Source organism: Astatotilapia calliptera, chromosome 12 (genome assembly GCF_964374335.1).
Source record: "Astatotilapia calliptera chromosome 12, fAstCal68.1, whole genome shotgun sequence".
NCBI classification, from domain to species: Eukaryota; Metazoa; Chordata; class Actinopteri; order Cichliformes; family Cichlidae; genus Astatotilapia; species Astatotilapia calliptera.
Window position 1 is genome coordinate 9817422 of NC_137433.1, and position 16041 is coordinate 9833462.

At 40.8% G+C, this 16041-nt stretch overlaps 2 protein-coding genes and 1 long non-coding RNA gene across 3 annotated transcripts; 2 read left to right on the plus strand and 1 right to left on the minus strand.

Moving 5' to 3' along the window:
- The first annotated feature begins 65 nt into the window (after positions 1-65).
- Positions 66-15608, plus strand: LOC113033307 (serine protease HTR4-like). The gene is made up of 3 exons (XM_080308855.1): positions 66-259; positions 10706-10801; positions 13583-15608. The coding sequence occupies exons 1-3, from the start codon at positions 195-197 to the stop codon at positions 13746-13748; spliced, it is 327 nt and encodes a 108-aa protein (XP_080164981.1). The 5' UTR covers positions 66-194; the 3' UTR covers positions 13749-15608.
- LOC145432204 (uncharacterized) lies at positions 4906-6331 on the plus strand. The gene is made up of 2 exons (XR_013912482.1): positions 4906-5297; positions 5376-6331. It is a non-coding gene; the product is annotated as an uncharacterized LOC145432204 (long non-coding RNA).
- On the minus strand, positions 8273-10155 carry LOC145432200 (serine protease HTRA1-like). The gene is made up of 3 exons (XM_080308854.1): positions 9269-10155; positions 9118-9150; positions 8273-8535 (listed from the first exon to the last, which is right to left on the minus strand). The coding sequence occupies exons 1-3, from the start codon at positions 9536-9538 to the stop codon at positions 8353-8355; spliced, it is 486 nt and encodes a 161-aa protein (XP_080164980.1). The 5' UTR covers positions 9539-10155; the 3' UTR covers positions 8273-8352.
- Positions 15609-16041: the final 433 nt, after the last annotated feature.

The window sequence follows — 16041 nt, forward strand, 5'->3', positions numbered from 1 at the left end:
AATGCTCTTTTAGATGCAAAATGACCTTTGCTATTAATCTTTTTTTACTGCCAGAGTGCCATTTTCCAGTGAGGAGGTCTCTGTGTCGAGTGGCTCTGGGTTTATAGTGTCAGAGGATGGCTGGATTGTCACAAATGCTCACGTGCTTACCAACAAACAGCGGATAAAAGTTGAGTTGAAAAGTGGCGTACATTATGAAGCTGCGGTCAGGGATGTGGATCAGAAGATGGACATCGCTCTCATCAAAATCGATCCAGATGTGAGTGTCCTGCTGTTTTTGTGGGGCTCCCCAAGGGTTTAAGGCAAAATCAGTGGTGCGTTTCCTCTTGCTGAGTAGCTTGTCATCAGAGGCTAACATCAAAGTGTATTAATCCTGCACACAAAGCAGTGAGAAATCCAGGGAGAGAGTCATCAAGGGCCTTTGCCTACCAAAATTAGACTCTGTTCCTTAACATGGCCAATTTGCAGACTGAATTCCTTTGGGGTGCTATTTGTTCATGTATCATGAATTCAAAGCCCCAGCTATTTTTTGTGTGTATACTTACAAGAGCGGTTTTGAATAAAACATGTTCCAACTTAGACTTGCTCATACAGAACTGGCTGCTTTGTATGGTAGCAGGTGCTCTATTCCCAACCACTTCAGTCAGACGGCACTCAGTGTGAAGCACATGATTAACATCTTTAGGGCTGATCTGAATACAGGAACACCTCAAGATCAGCAGAAGTTAACCAGAAGCATCACTGGATTTAACTGCTTTAAAGCTGAAGGAGTTTTCTCTTTTTAAAAACCTGGGAGTGGTGACAGTTGTACAATGCTTTAACACTCTGTGATACATTCTTTGCATAAGGGGTTCTAAAGCTTGCCTAAAAGGCATATTTGTTGTGACATAAGAGCCCATACCCCGGGAGGTGCAGCTATAAATTAAATGAAGCATTACAATTCCCACTAGAGATAAATGGCGTGAGCCTGGCAAAGGAGGAACCAGGCAGAGTCAAGCTGAAGCATTTTTTCGTTTGGTGTACAACTAAATGTTTTTGTATTAAAAAATGCACTTTAAACACTCATTTCCACCGTAGGGCTTTGGCAACCTTTTCCAACCAGTGACAGTTAACCTTCATCAACATCAACAGAAATCTCAACAGAAAAAGAAAAAAACTGCTAATAATAATGTTTGAACAAGTGAGTGACTGGGACAAGTTATGCAGTGGAAGATTTTCTAAAATTCAGCAACATGATTTTTGCTTGCAGGACTAGTTTTGAGAGACCATAAACAGCTGGTCTCTGAATGAGTTGAATTTCACAGAGGAAGGATCGTTTCACCAATGGAAACCTTACAAAAAAGTATAACAGTTTTATTACTGGTTTATCTCAGGTTTAGTGGGCAACTCATATCTTCTGAGGCTATTGCAGAAGCTAGCATTAGAATCTGCCATGGTCCATTTGCTGTGTCTCCTTCACGGTTTCTTGCCGGACCCATACTTAAACTCCTGCTCGGAGGTGCTGATTCTCATTCCTGCTACTTCTCAGCAATGAACTGTTCCACTGCAAGCTGGAGGCCACCACCTGGTAAAGCCAACATAAACACAAAAAGCAGAGACAAAATCCACCTACAAATTCTGTCTATAAAAGTTACAAACAGAATTTGTGTCAAAGGGCAGCCCCAGCAAAGTCCAACAGCCACTAGAAACAAGTCCAACTCATTGTCGTCAATGCAACCAAGTTCTCACTTCCAAACAGTCCTTTTTTTTTGTGTCCCGTTTGGATCTTTAGCCATCAGAATAGTTGTCTTAAGGCCAAGAAAGATGCCAAGTGGATTTATTTTACCAAGTGGATCATCATGGCCTTGCCATATTGGTCCATTTGATTGACCTTTATTATAATTATGAATTGATTTTATTTTCGGTTGCTACAAACGGGACAGACATGACTGGGGGATAGGACAAGGAGAAAGAATGAAAGAAAGAGAGGGAGAGAAAGAAAACCAAAGGGGAGAAGAGACGGTGAGAAAGGGGGGAAGAAAGAAAGAAAAACAAACAAAACACCTGGATCACCTGTATGGAGAAAAAAAACAGAAGAGAAAGCAAACAAAAAAAGAACAACATAATAAAAAACAGCACCATCACAATAAACTAGCTAGCAGTAGATAACAGTAGATACTAAATATTAAACGATATTGTGCAGCACGCAAGATAGACAGCGCACAATGTGCTTTGAGGCAGCAGCCAAGAAAGGTGTAGTCCGCGTCTGTGAACACCCGTGTGTACACCTGTGTGCACACCTGTGTGGATCAGCATGCTTGTATTCCAAAGCTTTCTCCACCCCAGATATCCAGAGGCTCCAGAGTACAAGGACCCGAGGAGGACCACCAAAAGGGGGGAAACCGTGCCACCCTCCTGGGAAGAGCTGAGTAGAGCCCCAAACGAGAGGTCACCCAGCAGCTACGGAGCAGAGGCCAGAGGGGGTTGCAGTGGCGTGCTCGCGGGCTCTGCCGGCAGCCAGCTGTGCCAGAGAGGACCGAGCTTCAGGCCCAGAGGCCAGAGGCCTGAGGGCATCCCACCCCCCGGAAGGGGCCCAACCGGGCCACAGGCGCCAGGCCCCGCCAATCGGCCACCAGGAGTGAGCCGGTACATACATGAGCGCCCAGCCCCAGACGACAAGGACCACCAACACACCAACGTGTGAGGGCATCAGCCACCGGCAGGGAGTGTGGTGAGGGGAGATAGGCCTCCGTACTTTGGAGGGCCTGAGATGTACCCAGAGAGACCCAACCTGACATATAGACAAAGACGAACAGGCGCACGCGGTCACAGTCCATATTTTCAAAGTGCCTCCAATAGGATCCCCCAAGGGATGATGTCAAACACCTTCTCCAAGTCCACAAATAACATGCAGACTGGTTGGGCAAATTCTCCACTCGAATATCTCAAGAGGATAAAAGCCAGGACAAAAAACACATTGTTCCTCTTGAATCTAGGTTTGACTAATGAACAGGCTCTCCTCAGTAGTACCCTAGTGTAGACCTGTCCAGAGACCCTAAGTAGTGTGAGCTGTCAATATTTAGAGGACACCCCTCTACTCAAAGATGGGAATCATCACCCTAGTCTACTAATACAAAGGCATTGGCACAGATCTCCACATGATGTTGCATAGGCGTGGCACCAAGACAGCCCTACAACACCCAGGATTTTTGGGAATTCAGGGCAAATCTCATACATGCCAGGGGCATTGGCATCAAAGACCTGTTTAACTGCCAAAGTGACCTCACCCCCCAGTGGTGGGTGAGTCACCCCGCTCATCTCCATACTCTGCTTCCTCTATGAAAGGCATGTCAGTGGGATTGGGGAGATAATCAAAAATATTCCTTCCACTGCAGCATCCTGTCAAAGTTCAGCAGGAAGTAGGTACTTGTGATCTTGCTAGACGCGCCGAATGAATCCTCACTATATTTGGGTTCCCCCCCAAACTCATCACCAGGTGGTGATCAATTTAAAGATCAGCTTCTCTCTTCACCTGAGCATCCAGAACACCCAACTATAGATCTGATATATAGGGTGGGCCATTTATATGGATACACCGTAATAACATGGGAATAGTTGGTGATATTAAAGTCCTGTTTGTGGCACATTAGTATATGTGCGGGGGCAAACTCCTCAAGATGGGTGGTGACCATGGTGGCCATTTAGAATTTGGCCATCTTGGATACAACTTTTGTTTTTTCAATAGGAAGAGGGCCATGTGACATATCAAACTTATTGGTAATGTCACAAGAAAAACAATGTTGTGCTTGGTCTCAACGTAACTTTATTATTTCATGAGTTATTTACAAGTTTCTGACCACTTATTAAATGTGTTCAATGTACTGCCCATTGTGTTGGATTGTCAATGCAACCCTCTTCTCCCACTCTTCACACACTGATAGCAACACCGCAGATGACCCCAAAGATAAAAGTCTAAGGGGGTCAGATCGGGAGACCTTTGGGGCCATTCAACTGGCCCACGACGACTAATCCACTTTCCAGGAAACTGTTCATCTAGGAATGCTCAGACATGGCACCCATATTGTGGTGGTGCACCATCTTGCTGGAAAAACTCAGGGAACGTGCCAGCTTCAATGCACAAAGAGGGAAACACATCATCATGTAGCAATTTCAAATACCCAGTGGCCTTGAGGTTTCCATTGATGAAGAATAGACACACTATCGTTGTACCCCATATACCACACCAAACCATCACTTTTGTTGTTCCAACAGTCTTGGAGGGATCCATCCAATGTGGGTTCGTGTCAGACCAATAGCGGTAGTTTTGTTTGTTAACTTCACCATTCACATAAAAGTTTGCCTCATCACTGAACAAAATCTTCTGCGTGAACTGAGGGTCCTGTTCCAATTTTTGTTTTGCCCATTCTGCAAATTCTGTGCGCCGATCTGGGTCATCCTCGTTGAGATGCTGCAGTAGCTAGAGTTTGTAAGGGTGCCATTTGTGAGTTGCTAACATCCGCCGAAGGGATGTTCGACTAATGCCACTCTCCAGTGACATGCGGCGAGTGATACGCTGTGGGCTCTTGCTGAATGAAGCTAGGACAGCCACTGATTTTCCTTCATTAGTGAAAGTTTTCTTGCATCCACATTTTGGCAAATCCAACACTGAACCAGCAAGCAGTTTGCTAACTGTAGCATGGGAGATGGGTGGTCTTGTAGGGAGTCTTGCATTGAAATCTGCTGCAATGACCCGGTTACTGCGTTCACCAGATATCAACACGATTTCGATCCACTCCTCACGTGTTAACCTCTTTGACATGTCAATGGCTGTGAACAAAGAGAAACTTGTAAATAACTCATGAAAGAATAATGTTACATTGAAACCAAGCATACCATTGTTTTTCTTGTGACATTACCAATAAGTAGGGATGGGTATCGAAAACCGGTTCTTGTTGAGAACCGGTTCCCACTGTTTCAATTCCTTGGAATCGTTTGCCATTTTTGCAAACGATTCCCTTATCGATTCCAGTCGCCCCGAATGACGTCACCACGTTGCGGAGCGTCATTTACCTGGCAGGGAACACGGCGCCTAAGCGGCTCAAACGCTCAAAAGTTTGATTATACTTTATGAGAACCGATGACAACAGGGCAACTTGCAAAGTAGATATTTCATTTAAGGGAGGAAACACTACGAATATGCAAAAGCATTTGCTCACAAAACACGCGATGACACGCGTTTTTAATTCCGCTCCGGACTCGTGACTCTCAACCCAGCAGCAGCGCTAACGTTTGCACGTCCTCTCCCGTTAATGCGGCAGGTAAATAATCAACTAACAGTGCATATTATGTTAGCGCAATCTGCCTTATTACAAGACCTGCCATTACTGTACATGTAGGTGACCATGATGAGAGAGACAGACAGAGTCTGGCTCAGATGCTGGCAGTTCTCGCTGCAGTCTACCGGTAGCGTCTCCTTTCAGGCCAGGATAGACTAATGTCACCGAGCAGTGTCTAAGTTTGTGGTCAAAGGCTTGCACCCATTTGCCACAGCACATGCCCCCGATTTTTGGTAAGTGAATGTGTTTAATTGTGGGCAGGGACATTACTGGATATTCTTGTGTAATTGCCAGAGAACAATTTATGTTATACTTTGTTATTGCTACAGAAGAATGTTGCAGCTTTAAGGCAGGGATGACTCCTGGAGTTGCTTTCTCACTGCATATGCTTTATTTCACAATCAGATCGATTCGATAACAAAAACATACAGCAGCTCCTCTCCTACTCCTAGCCCTTCGCTGCGGTGGAAAAAAGAACGACTTCAATCCCCTTCAAGGAACATACGTACAAAATAGTTTTCCTGATACACCAATGGGACGTTCAATGCCATCTTGTAAATATGAGTACTCTGGCAGAGTAACAGTTCAAATGAAAAATACACCAGAACAAACAAGCAAACAAAAAAAGAAGTGTGGGGTACCTTTGAACCAATGAACAAAGTATAACAATTTATACTTTTTAACATAACCCGACCCCGTCAATATGTGATATGTCTCACAAGAATATTTATTTTATTATTTTACATTTACAATTTTTTTTCCTGGGGACCCTGTGACACCCCATTGAAGAGCCATAGGCTGGATCTCTCAAGATCTCACTGTTGGGTTTGTAAGGCCATGTTACTCCTAAATTTCTATCTTGTTCAAAGAGAAGATATAAAACAAAGTTCTAAGCTAATCGACCTTAGTGTTCTCCTTTTTAAAAAAAAAAAAAAAGAATCGATAAGAGAATCGATAAAGAATCGAATCGTTAAACAGAATCGAAAATGGAATCGGAATCGTTAAAATCTTATCAATACCCATCCCTACCAATAAGTTTGATGTGTCACATGGCCCTCTTCCTGTTGAAAAAACATAAGTTGTATCCAAGATGGCCGACTTCTAAACGGCCACCATGGTCACCACCCATCTTGAGGAGTTTGCCCCCTGTATAGGAATTTCTTTTATTTATGTATTAATCACATTATTTTATTTTATAATGCCTTGGTGCCACTGGATTTAAACATGTTCCACACTCACACTATAAGACAAATGGTGGGGGTGTAGTAAGGAAGTTGGGGGAAGCAGACCACTCCACAGGAAGAGTATTTTGTCTCTTCGAGGACTCTGGGAGGTAGCAAGGGAGTGTGAACCCTAAGGTGTGAAACAGCTGTGTACTGCCTTTTGTTCCTGAAGAAGGTATTTAATAACAGATATGATTCAATGCAGAGAGGTCTGTTAATACATAGTGAGTGAGAAAGGTGACTGGAAAGGAAAAACTCAATGCATCATGGGAATCCCCCGGCAGCCTACGTCTATTGCAGCATAACTAAGGGAGGATTCAGGATCACCTGGTCCAGCCCTAACTATATGCGTTAGCAAAAAGGAAAGTTTTAAGCCTAATCTTGAAAGTAGAGATAGTGTCTGTCTCCCGAATCCAAACTGGAAGCTGGTTCCACAGAAGAGGGGCCTGAAAACTGAAGGCTCTGCCTCCCATTCTACTTTTAAATACTCTAGGAACAACAAGTAGGCCTGCAGAGCGAGAGCGAAGTGCTCTAATAGGGTGATATGGTACTACAAGGTCATTAAGATAAGATGGGGCCTGATTATTTAAGACCTTGTATGTGAGGAGCAGGATTTTGAATTCAATTCTGGATTTAACAGGAAGCCAATGAAGGGAAGCCAAAACAGGAGAAATATGCTCTCTCTTTCTAGTCCCTGTCAGTACTCTTGCTGCAGCATTTTGGATTAGCTGAAGGCTTTTCAGTGAGTTTTTTGGACATCCTGATAATAATGAATTGCAGTAGTCCAGCCTGGAAGTAATAAATGCATGAACTAGTTTTTCAGCGTCACTCTGAGACAGGATATTTCTAATTTTAGAGATGTTGCGCAAATGGAGTCTTACATATTTGTTTAATATGTGCTTTGAAGGACATGTCCTGGTCAAAAATGACTCCAAGGTTCCTCACAGTGTTACTGGAGGCCAAGGTAATGCCATCCAGAGTAAGAATCTGGTTAGATACTATATTTCTAAGATTTTCAGGGCCGAGTACAATAACCTCAGTTTTATCTGAATTAAGAAGCAGAAAGTTAGCGGCCATCCAGGTCTTTATGTCTTTAAGACATTCCTGCAGTTTAACTAATTGGTGTGTGTTATCTGGCTTCATGGACAGATAGAGCTGGGTGTCATCGGCATAGCAGTGAAAATGTATGCTATGCCTTCTAATGATGCTGCCTAAGGGAAGCATGTATAATGTAAACAGAATTGGTCCTAGCACTGAACCCTGTGGAACTCCATAATTAACCTCAGTGTGTGAAGAGGACTCTCCATTTACATGCACAAATTGGAGTCTATTAGATAGATATGATACAAACCACTGCAGTGCAGTACCTGTAATACCTACAGCATGTTCTAATCGCTCTAATAGGATATTATGGTCAACAGTATCGAATGCTGCACTAAGGTCTAGCAGGACAAGCACAGAGATGAGTCCACTGTCAGAGGCCATAAGAAGATCATTTGTAACCTTCACTAAAGCTGTTTCTGTGCTGTGATGAGCTCTGAAACCTGACTGAAACTCTTCAAATAAACCATTCCTCTGCAGATGATCTGTTAGCTGTTTGACAACTACTCTTTCAAGGATTTTTGATATGAAAGGAAGGTTGGAGATTGGCCTATAATTAGCTAAGACTAGCTTCATTTAAAATGCAGGACAATTTAGGAAAAATGAATTTTCCTTTACTTACAATGGTGTGAGTTGTACCATCCGGACACCTATGAATTTCTTTTTTGGTAGTGAATTTCCTGAGGGGAAATAAACACATATATATGACTTTATCACTGAATAAATGTTATCATGAACTGAATTCCTGGATGCTGTGACAAAAACATACGATTCTGCTCACTGCTGGCTTGTCTGTTGTAGGAGTTGGCAAGAAACTGATGTATTCTGTCCACAGGGATGGCAAAAGAAATTCCAGCAGCCACTTTCAGAGTATTTATGCCTATTACATCTCCATCCTGTTAAAAGCACAAAATAGAGGGGCAGCTGTGTCTGTGGTCTTCATTGATTTCACAGTTTTGCCTCATGTAGAGAAAGAAACAGCAGTACTGTGTCCTTTTCTTCCACTGCACATAACACAACTCAGTGTCTATTAAGTGTTCTTTTTACCCACAATGCAAATCATCAGTCTTGGTTATTGTCATAACTTATCTGTGTTTTCACAGCAAAGGACAATTAAAAAAATGCATGCTCGGTATGGCAACTATTCTCCTTTAGAAAAAAGCTGCAATTTTCGGGAAGGCAGGCTGGAGGCAGCAACCTTGATAAATGAATATACAATCTGTATCATTTTATTCCATAGTAACAATGCAAAGACCTCCATAATCGGGTCTTGTCCTAAAATATTTTGTGGAAGGCTTAATTTTGAACCTGAAGGAGTAGAGTGAAGATACTGGGTATTAAATAAAACAATATCATGACCTTAGTCCACACAGTCATAAATAAAACAAGAAAATCGCCTACATAGCAGCAAGCATAACAAACATGCAAATGGCCTGGTCTTATCTCTTTACACGTGACAGCACTGTAAATCCTCTTACCAAGTTGACAAGCGGTCCACCGGAGTTTCCATACTATGAATAATACAAAAAAACAAAAACATTTTCTTACCCATTGTTCATTAAGAATAAAAACAAATAAAGGCAGTTAAAATGAAAGGCATCAATAGGTTTATAACGCTTATTCACTCACATTTATAATGGCATCAGTTTGGATGTAGTCCATGTCAGAGTCCTTAAAGCCCAGCTCTAGGCTGTTGCGATTGGCAGTGCTGACAATGCCAGTGGTGACAGTGTTCTGCAGAGAGAAAGGGCTTCCTACTGCCACCACAAATTCACCTGGACACAGGTCTGAGGACTGGCTGAGACGCAGCACGGGCAAGGGACCCTGCGAGTGAGCCACAAAGAGACATGACAGGACCGGCCTAAGGACCACCTTGAACTTAAAAGGCTGGGGAGCCATATACAGGCACTGTCATAGCAGAGGGGTTTGATCCAAACAGAGGGTGAAAGGGCAGTCCAGGAGGGTAACAGCTTAACCTCTGTCTCTCTTCCACAGCATGTCTTTTATCCTGTCTTCCTTCTCTCACCCCAACCGGTCGCAGCAGATGGCCGCCCCTCCCTGAGCCTGGTTCTGCCGGAGGTTTCTTCCTGTTAAAAGGGAGTTTTTCCTTCCCACTGTCGCCAAAGTGCTTGCTCATAGGGGGTCATATGATTGTTGGGTTTTTCTCTGTATCTATGAAGCGCCTTGAGGCGACTTTTGTTGTGATTTGGCGCTATATAAATAAAATTGAATTGAATTGAATAGTACCAGTGCCTTAAACCTTCCTGTTTTTTTAAATGGCCAGCAGACTCTGACTACAAAAGTGCAGATTCATGTAAAATGCTGAAGTAACAACCTGCTTCTATTTGTGAATAGCATATCTTGAAGCCTCTGGAGGGTATAATTGGCTGTTTTTGACTACTTTTGATTTTATCTTTATATTTCACCTTTGAAGACTATTTACGTTGCCTTGTTTGACATCATTCTTTTCAGCACAACTTCACATGTATGAATTTACAGTTTGTTTTCATTTTGTCATACGGATCTAAAATCACACAAAAAAACTCTGAGTAGGAAAAAGTTCCTTTTTTTTACTTTGAAAATCACAAATATTATATCAAATGTCTATATTATCAAATAAGTGGCCAATTAGCAAGGAGCATCTTCATAGGAATTATAGTTTAAAAAAAAGGTAGCATGTGCAGTTACCATTACCTATCGATCAGTAAATATCAAAATATAGATATCAAAGATATGAAGAAACAGTAAAATAACCAGATAAAAGTAAAAAGATAGATGCATGGTTTTGACCAATTTTATTAAAAAAACCCACAAATTTCTTATCTGGTGTTCCTGTAATGTTGTCTTGCACACTGAATTTCAGTAGTACTACCACTCAGAGGTTTAGCTGAACTACACCTTTTGTACTAATTATTGCCCTTTTGAAATATATAGGCATGTATTTAATACTGCATAAACTATAATTACTTTTGTCATTTCAAAATAAAATGTAGATGTTTGATGAGATATGAAACAAATTTCAACCAGTGGGATAACCTGTTTCTCTGTTGTTGTGTGATTGTCCAGTTTAATCCGAGATCTCAAGGAACGTGAGCCAGAATTTCCAGATGTGAGCTCAGGTGTTTACATCTATGAGGTAATACCTGGAACAGCTGCATCCAGGTAAGAATTGTGCTGCAATACATTTATTCTTTTGTGAAAAACTGAGATTTCATGTAGCTTGAAAATTAATAGGTAGGGGGCAGAAATGTACTATTAGAACTTGGCATCCGGAGATCAAGCTCTGGATATTTTCTGAAAAGCGTCAGATTTCTGCCTGACCAACCTGCCCTAATAGTAAGATCATAGTCAAGGATCCATGCAGCATATTCAACTTAACACCTGGACCTGTTAGCTTCCATTGTTGTTTAGTGTAGGTCTGACAATCTACATTTAAAAAAACAGAGACTCCAGCTGCTGGGTTGCAAAGCAGGCTAATCTGGTGGTAGCCAAACATCTAAAGAACTTCCAGCACAAAAAGGCGATGTGAGAATAGTGGAGAAGGAGTTGCCTCGTGTTGCTTATGTGACAAATATGGGGCAAAAGATGGCGCTGCCTTGGACAAACACTTGTTTTAGAGCCATTAGTGCTTTCAGTGCTTCAAAAATGTTTATTGTTATAAGTTATGGCTTCCATCTGTGACACCCCAGAGATTCATGCATATCTCTGATCTGTGGCTATTTCCTGCTATCCCCTGATATTGAGGGCAATTATCATATTGTAAACATCACATCAGGAATGCTGTTCGGAGTGATGTCAGGCCCAAATAGCAGCACCCTCTCTCTTCTTTCTCCTCCCAAAGTGTGTCAACTTGACAATGCTCTGTGTCTCACTCTGAAACTCTTATGATTCCTTATAAAAGATCTCAGATCATTATGTCAAAGCAAAATATCAACAAGTATGTACTTTAATGCTAAAACCTGGGCATGGAAGTTATGCACCCAGTTCTTATTTTCAAGTCTTTCCAGATGTATGCTGTACAATCATTCCACCTTGGAAAAAAATGATTATAATAAGTTAGAAAAGTATATATTCACCTCCACTAATAGTTGGTTAAATATCCCTTAGTAAGTTGCAATTTAACCAGATATTATTAGTAGCCATCAATAAGCTTCTGGTAGGATATTTGACCACTTTCTTGGCAGAATTTTAGAGTTAATTTAAATTGATTGACTTGGCTAGTCCAGAAATTTTCAAAAGGGTTGAAATGGCCATCCAAACTTAGATTCAAGCTTAGAATCATCAGTCAAACAACTGTAAATAAGTACAAGTTATTTGTATGTGTCTCCAGTTTGCCATGGTCTGGAAGAAGACCCAAACTGTCTTCCTCAGATAAGAGAAAATTATTTAAGACCCAGGAATTACTAAGGCTTGAGCCTGCCATGAACTAGAAATGGCTGGAACACTAGTGTCACTGTCAACAGTGAAGCAAGTGTTACATCACACCGACTGAGGGGGTGCCAACCAAGAAAGAACAGCTATAAAATTGAAGAGCTTTCAAACTTGAGAACATTGCTGTTTAGCTGCCGGTACAGTGCAGCTAAGCTTCCACTGTATCTGCTGCATACACTGGAACATTGCACAGAGTAGGTGGAATATTTAATAAATCAAAGTTCTTCAGATTCACCTTAAATCAATAGTTTGACAGTTAAAACTTGGACACAATTCAGTGTTTTGACTTGTCAGTGCTCTCAAACACACATCCATGGATAAAGCAGGCTAACATTAGACCCAGCTCCAACCTGACAAAAAAAAATTGTGGACTATGCTTAAAAACTGGGTCTGTGCCAGAAAACCAACAGATTGAAATGAACTCTACCAATTCTGAAGAGAAAAATAGTCACATATATAACCATACTTATTCCAGAATCTTGTTGATGGCTATTTTTCAGCCAACAGGTCTTTTTTTGTATGCATGCACACACATCCACCTCGATGACTTCTGATTATCTTTGATTATCAGAAGTTTGATTATCATATTGTGTTATGATTCATCACAGGTGATAGTTTTCTTACTCACTATTGTGCTAAGTTTACTAAAAGATACTAACATAGTCTTTAGAGTTGAGTGATACATTTCCTGGAGATTCATTTGAGTGTAACTTTCCCATTATAAACTACACAGGAAAGGCATTGCTTCTTCAATATAATATCCAGTGCAGCTTTAATGTTATGGGTTTTGTTTGCTGTATTTTAAGTGTACATTGTAGAGATTATTGTAGACACTTTCCTATTGTTATCCTAAATGCTACACTGTTTTACAGATTAAATCTTTTCAAAGTTGGATACCACAGCTGTGGGCTTCATTTTTTTATGTATTTTCTTATTTTTATTGCAAAGCTGCACAGTTGGGACTTGTTTTGGTACTGGTTTACAGAGTGTAACAATATCTGCTGTGAACTGGCATTTGGAGGCCTTTCTGGGTGGATTAAGAAATTTCTTGCAGTTCTCAAGGCTTTAGATTAAACTCATTATTCTTGCACTTCCCAAAGGCAATGCTGACATCTTTTTTATGGAAGACAGAATCCTTCTCTCTTTCTTTAGACTATATTCTTAATTGTCCTCCCATGACATTGAAGCCTTATACTTTGCACAGAACACAGCAGTTGACTAACATCCAAGCATTACAGCACAGCCTGTCAATTCACAGTGACAACTTGGATTGCCAGTCTAGTAACCTACTAACCTACTGTCATCCTGCCAACAGCAAGACGATCAGCAAATGTACATACCTAACATGCAAATATCTGCCAGTGAAGAGATTTACAATCAGTGAAGGGGTTTTTTTGGGGGGGGGGCTGACACAGGAGCAGGCTTGTCTTGTGTGAAAGTTACTGGTGTCTTCCTTAGAGTTTGACACCTTTTCAGCTTGTGATTGATGGTATGGTGTTGATATCTCTGCAGGGGAGGTATGACTGATCATGACGTCATCATTGGCATCAATGGACACCCTGTCCACACCACTCAGGAAGTGAGCGATGCCGTCAAGCACAGCACCTCAGTCTTTGTTTTGGTGAGGAGAAAGGATGGGGATGTTACGCTAATGATCATCCCTGAAGAAACTGACTGATACCACTGTCTGTCTGCAAGTAGCTGGGTTTCCATCCAATTGTACTGTGCATTTCCAAAAAGCAGAAGTATAAGAATTAGCAGTGCCAAAATGCCCCAACATGCTATTACCTTAGTTTTATGGTTCCCTTTTAGGAGGGTTACAGTTTCCTCATCATAGAAAAGAAGATGTTTTTTGGCATTTTGGTTCTCAGTTACAGTGTAATGAATCTTTGCCTGTTTTACTTTGCTTTCAAAATTGTTAGAATTCTGAAACAATTCACAAGTCCAGAAGAGCAAACAGTTGGATATCAGCCACAAGTTGGTAATTAGCACCACCATAAGATCTTTCAATGATGTAACATGTTCAAAACACCATAGTAGCATTTATAAAGATCTATGCCTTTTTTTTCTTCAGCTGTTCATTAGTCACACAGAAAGTTCAGAAATTCAATTAAATCATCAGAGGTACAAATGAATATTTCCAGTCTCAAGTTATGAAGTTATGAGCACACTGCTCATAATTCAAGATTCAAGATTCTTTATTCGTCACATGCATAGTTATACAAGTATAACACGCAGTGAAATGTAACCTGATACGCTCCTCGACTTGTACAAAAGGGGGAGAGAAGAACAACATTATATATTATATACATTAGGTGAATGTGCAGTAGTAGATTTGTATGCAGCAAGCAGGTGAATTCTGTAAAAAATAATTTGATTTAATTGACAGTACACATGTCTGGTTAGATCCAGCTGTTTAATAGAAAGCTGTAAGAAGGAAATAGACAGCTAAAGTTAAATTTGCTGCATTTTTTCAGGTGGTACACACTGTAACAAGTTTGAGAAACACTGATAAGTGTATGTGTGCTTTTGGAAAACATTTAAAGCTGCTGTACAGAATCTTTGAAACAAGCTTAAAACATTTTTAGAATATAAACAGAGCATCTGCTTCTCTTTACAGCTCCTCACTCCACCAGGGCTGTTTGGCACTTTCTGATAGTGTGCAAATGTGATGTACGTACTGCGGCAGTCATACAGACAACTGAACGGTCCAAAAGTTGGCCTACCTATTACTGGCTGAGGTTTTAGTAGAGTTGTGGCTGAACCACATAAAAATATATCATTAATTTTAATCTCCCCAATCAATTATAATGTTATGTTGGAATGTTGTTAAAGAGGGTCAACAATGTTTCAACCCAGTTTGTTTTTCAGATTCTGTATAGTAGCTTTAATATAGGGAGAACACAACTTCCAGATTGTGTGAGTAAAATTAGGTTTTTTCTATTTGTCAGTTTAACAGTTTCTGTTTTGCCTGTCACTGTTCCCTGTCTGTTTTCTTACCTGGTTCTTCCTGACCTTGCCCTTTCTCCTCACGTTCCTCTTTCCTCTCTCCCTATTTGGACTGACAATCATACACAAATAGATTGTATTCAATTAGATGAAAAATTATTAAGATCGCTAACAAAAAGTCCTCTCTCAGTCTACTTTCAACCAAAAGGCAAATAACCAAACCACATGAACATCTAATAAAAGATATAAACATTGAAACACTGATGTAACATTGTTCTTGATTAACGGATCATTTGATTTTACACTTTTACCTGAATGTGGCTCCTTTTTTTTGAAAAAACTTCCTTATATCCATTATGAACCTGGCTGTCTGTCTGTACACACACACACACACACACACACACACACACACACACACACACACGCAAACACACAACAGGAGTTATAAGGTTAATGGGCATTCAGTCAGTTAGCTAGTTAGTATCCATTTCAAACAGGACAGTTGTAACCAACAGTAGGCTATGGACAATTTGAAGTTTTAGATTTTAAATAGGCTGTATACATTTCAATGGGAGCAACAGAACGGTCAAATGTTGCTGATTTTACTACAGTGTAGGAGGGATTGTAGGGTAGCAAACATTGTCGGAAAACACGTTTTCAACAGGTTACCTGGGTGTAATGCTTTTCAGCTAAAAAGAAACATGGTCTGACTCCTACCTAACTATATAAAGAGTAACTGAAGGTTAAATGCAGCTAATATGTCCTGTTTTAAGCCAGGCACTTATACTTCCGCTCCGCTGCGTCTCAGCCACCATCGCTCTGGCAGCAAGAGCACTACACTGAAAAAAAAAGTTCTTTCAATTTACTTGATTTTATTGTGTACATCGGTCCCACATAATATGAATAAGTATGACTGACTTAATTTTCCACTTTCCCTCAAGTAATTAATGCTTGTCAGATCAAAGTATTTTATTTACATCAGATTACTTTAAAAAATCATGTTTGATGTACTAATATTAATC

Bases quoted from the DNA above. Each gene is read 5' to 3' on its own strand.
- LOC113033307 (XM_080308855.1), top strand. From the start codon at position 195: ATGAAGCTGCGGTCAGGGATGTGGATCAGAAGATGGACATCGCTCTCA. The intron at 260-10,705 runs GTGAGTGTCCTG...GTGATTGTCCAG, and splicing joins TCATCAAAATCGATCCAGAT to TTTAATCCGAGATCTCAAGG. The intron at 10,802-13,582 runs GTAAGAATTGTG...ATATCTCTGCAG, and splicing joins CCTGGAACAGCTGCATCCAG to GGGAGGTATGACTGATCATG.
- LOC145432200 (XM_080308854.1), bottom strand. From the start codon at position 9,538: ATGGCTCCCCAGCCTTTTAAGTTCAAGGTGGTCCTTAGGCCGGTCCTG. The intron at 9,151-9,268 runs GTGAGTGAATAA...TATTATTCATAG, and splicing joins AAACTGATGCCATTATAAAT to TATGGAAACTCCGGTGGACC. The intron at 8,536-9,117 runs GTAAGAGGATTT...TGCTTTTAACAG, and splicing joins GTGGACCGCTTGTCAACTTG to GATGGAGATGTAATAGGCAT.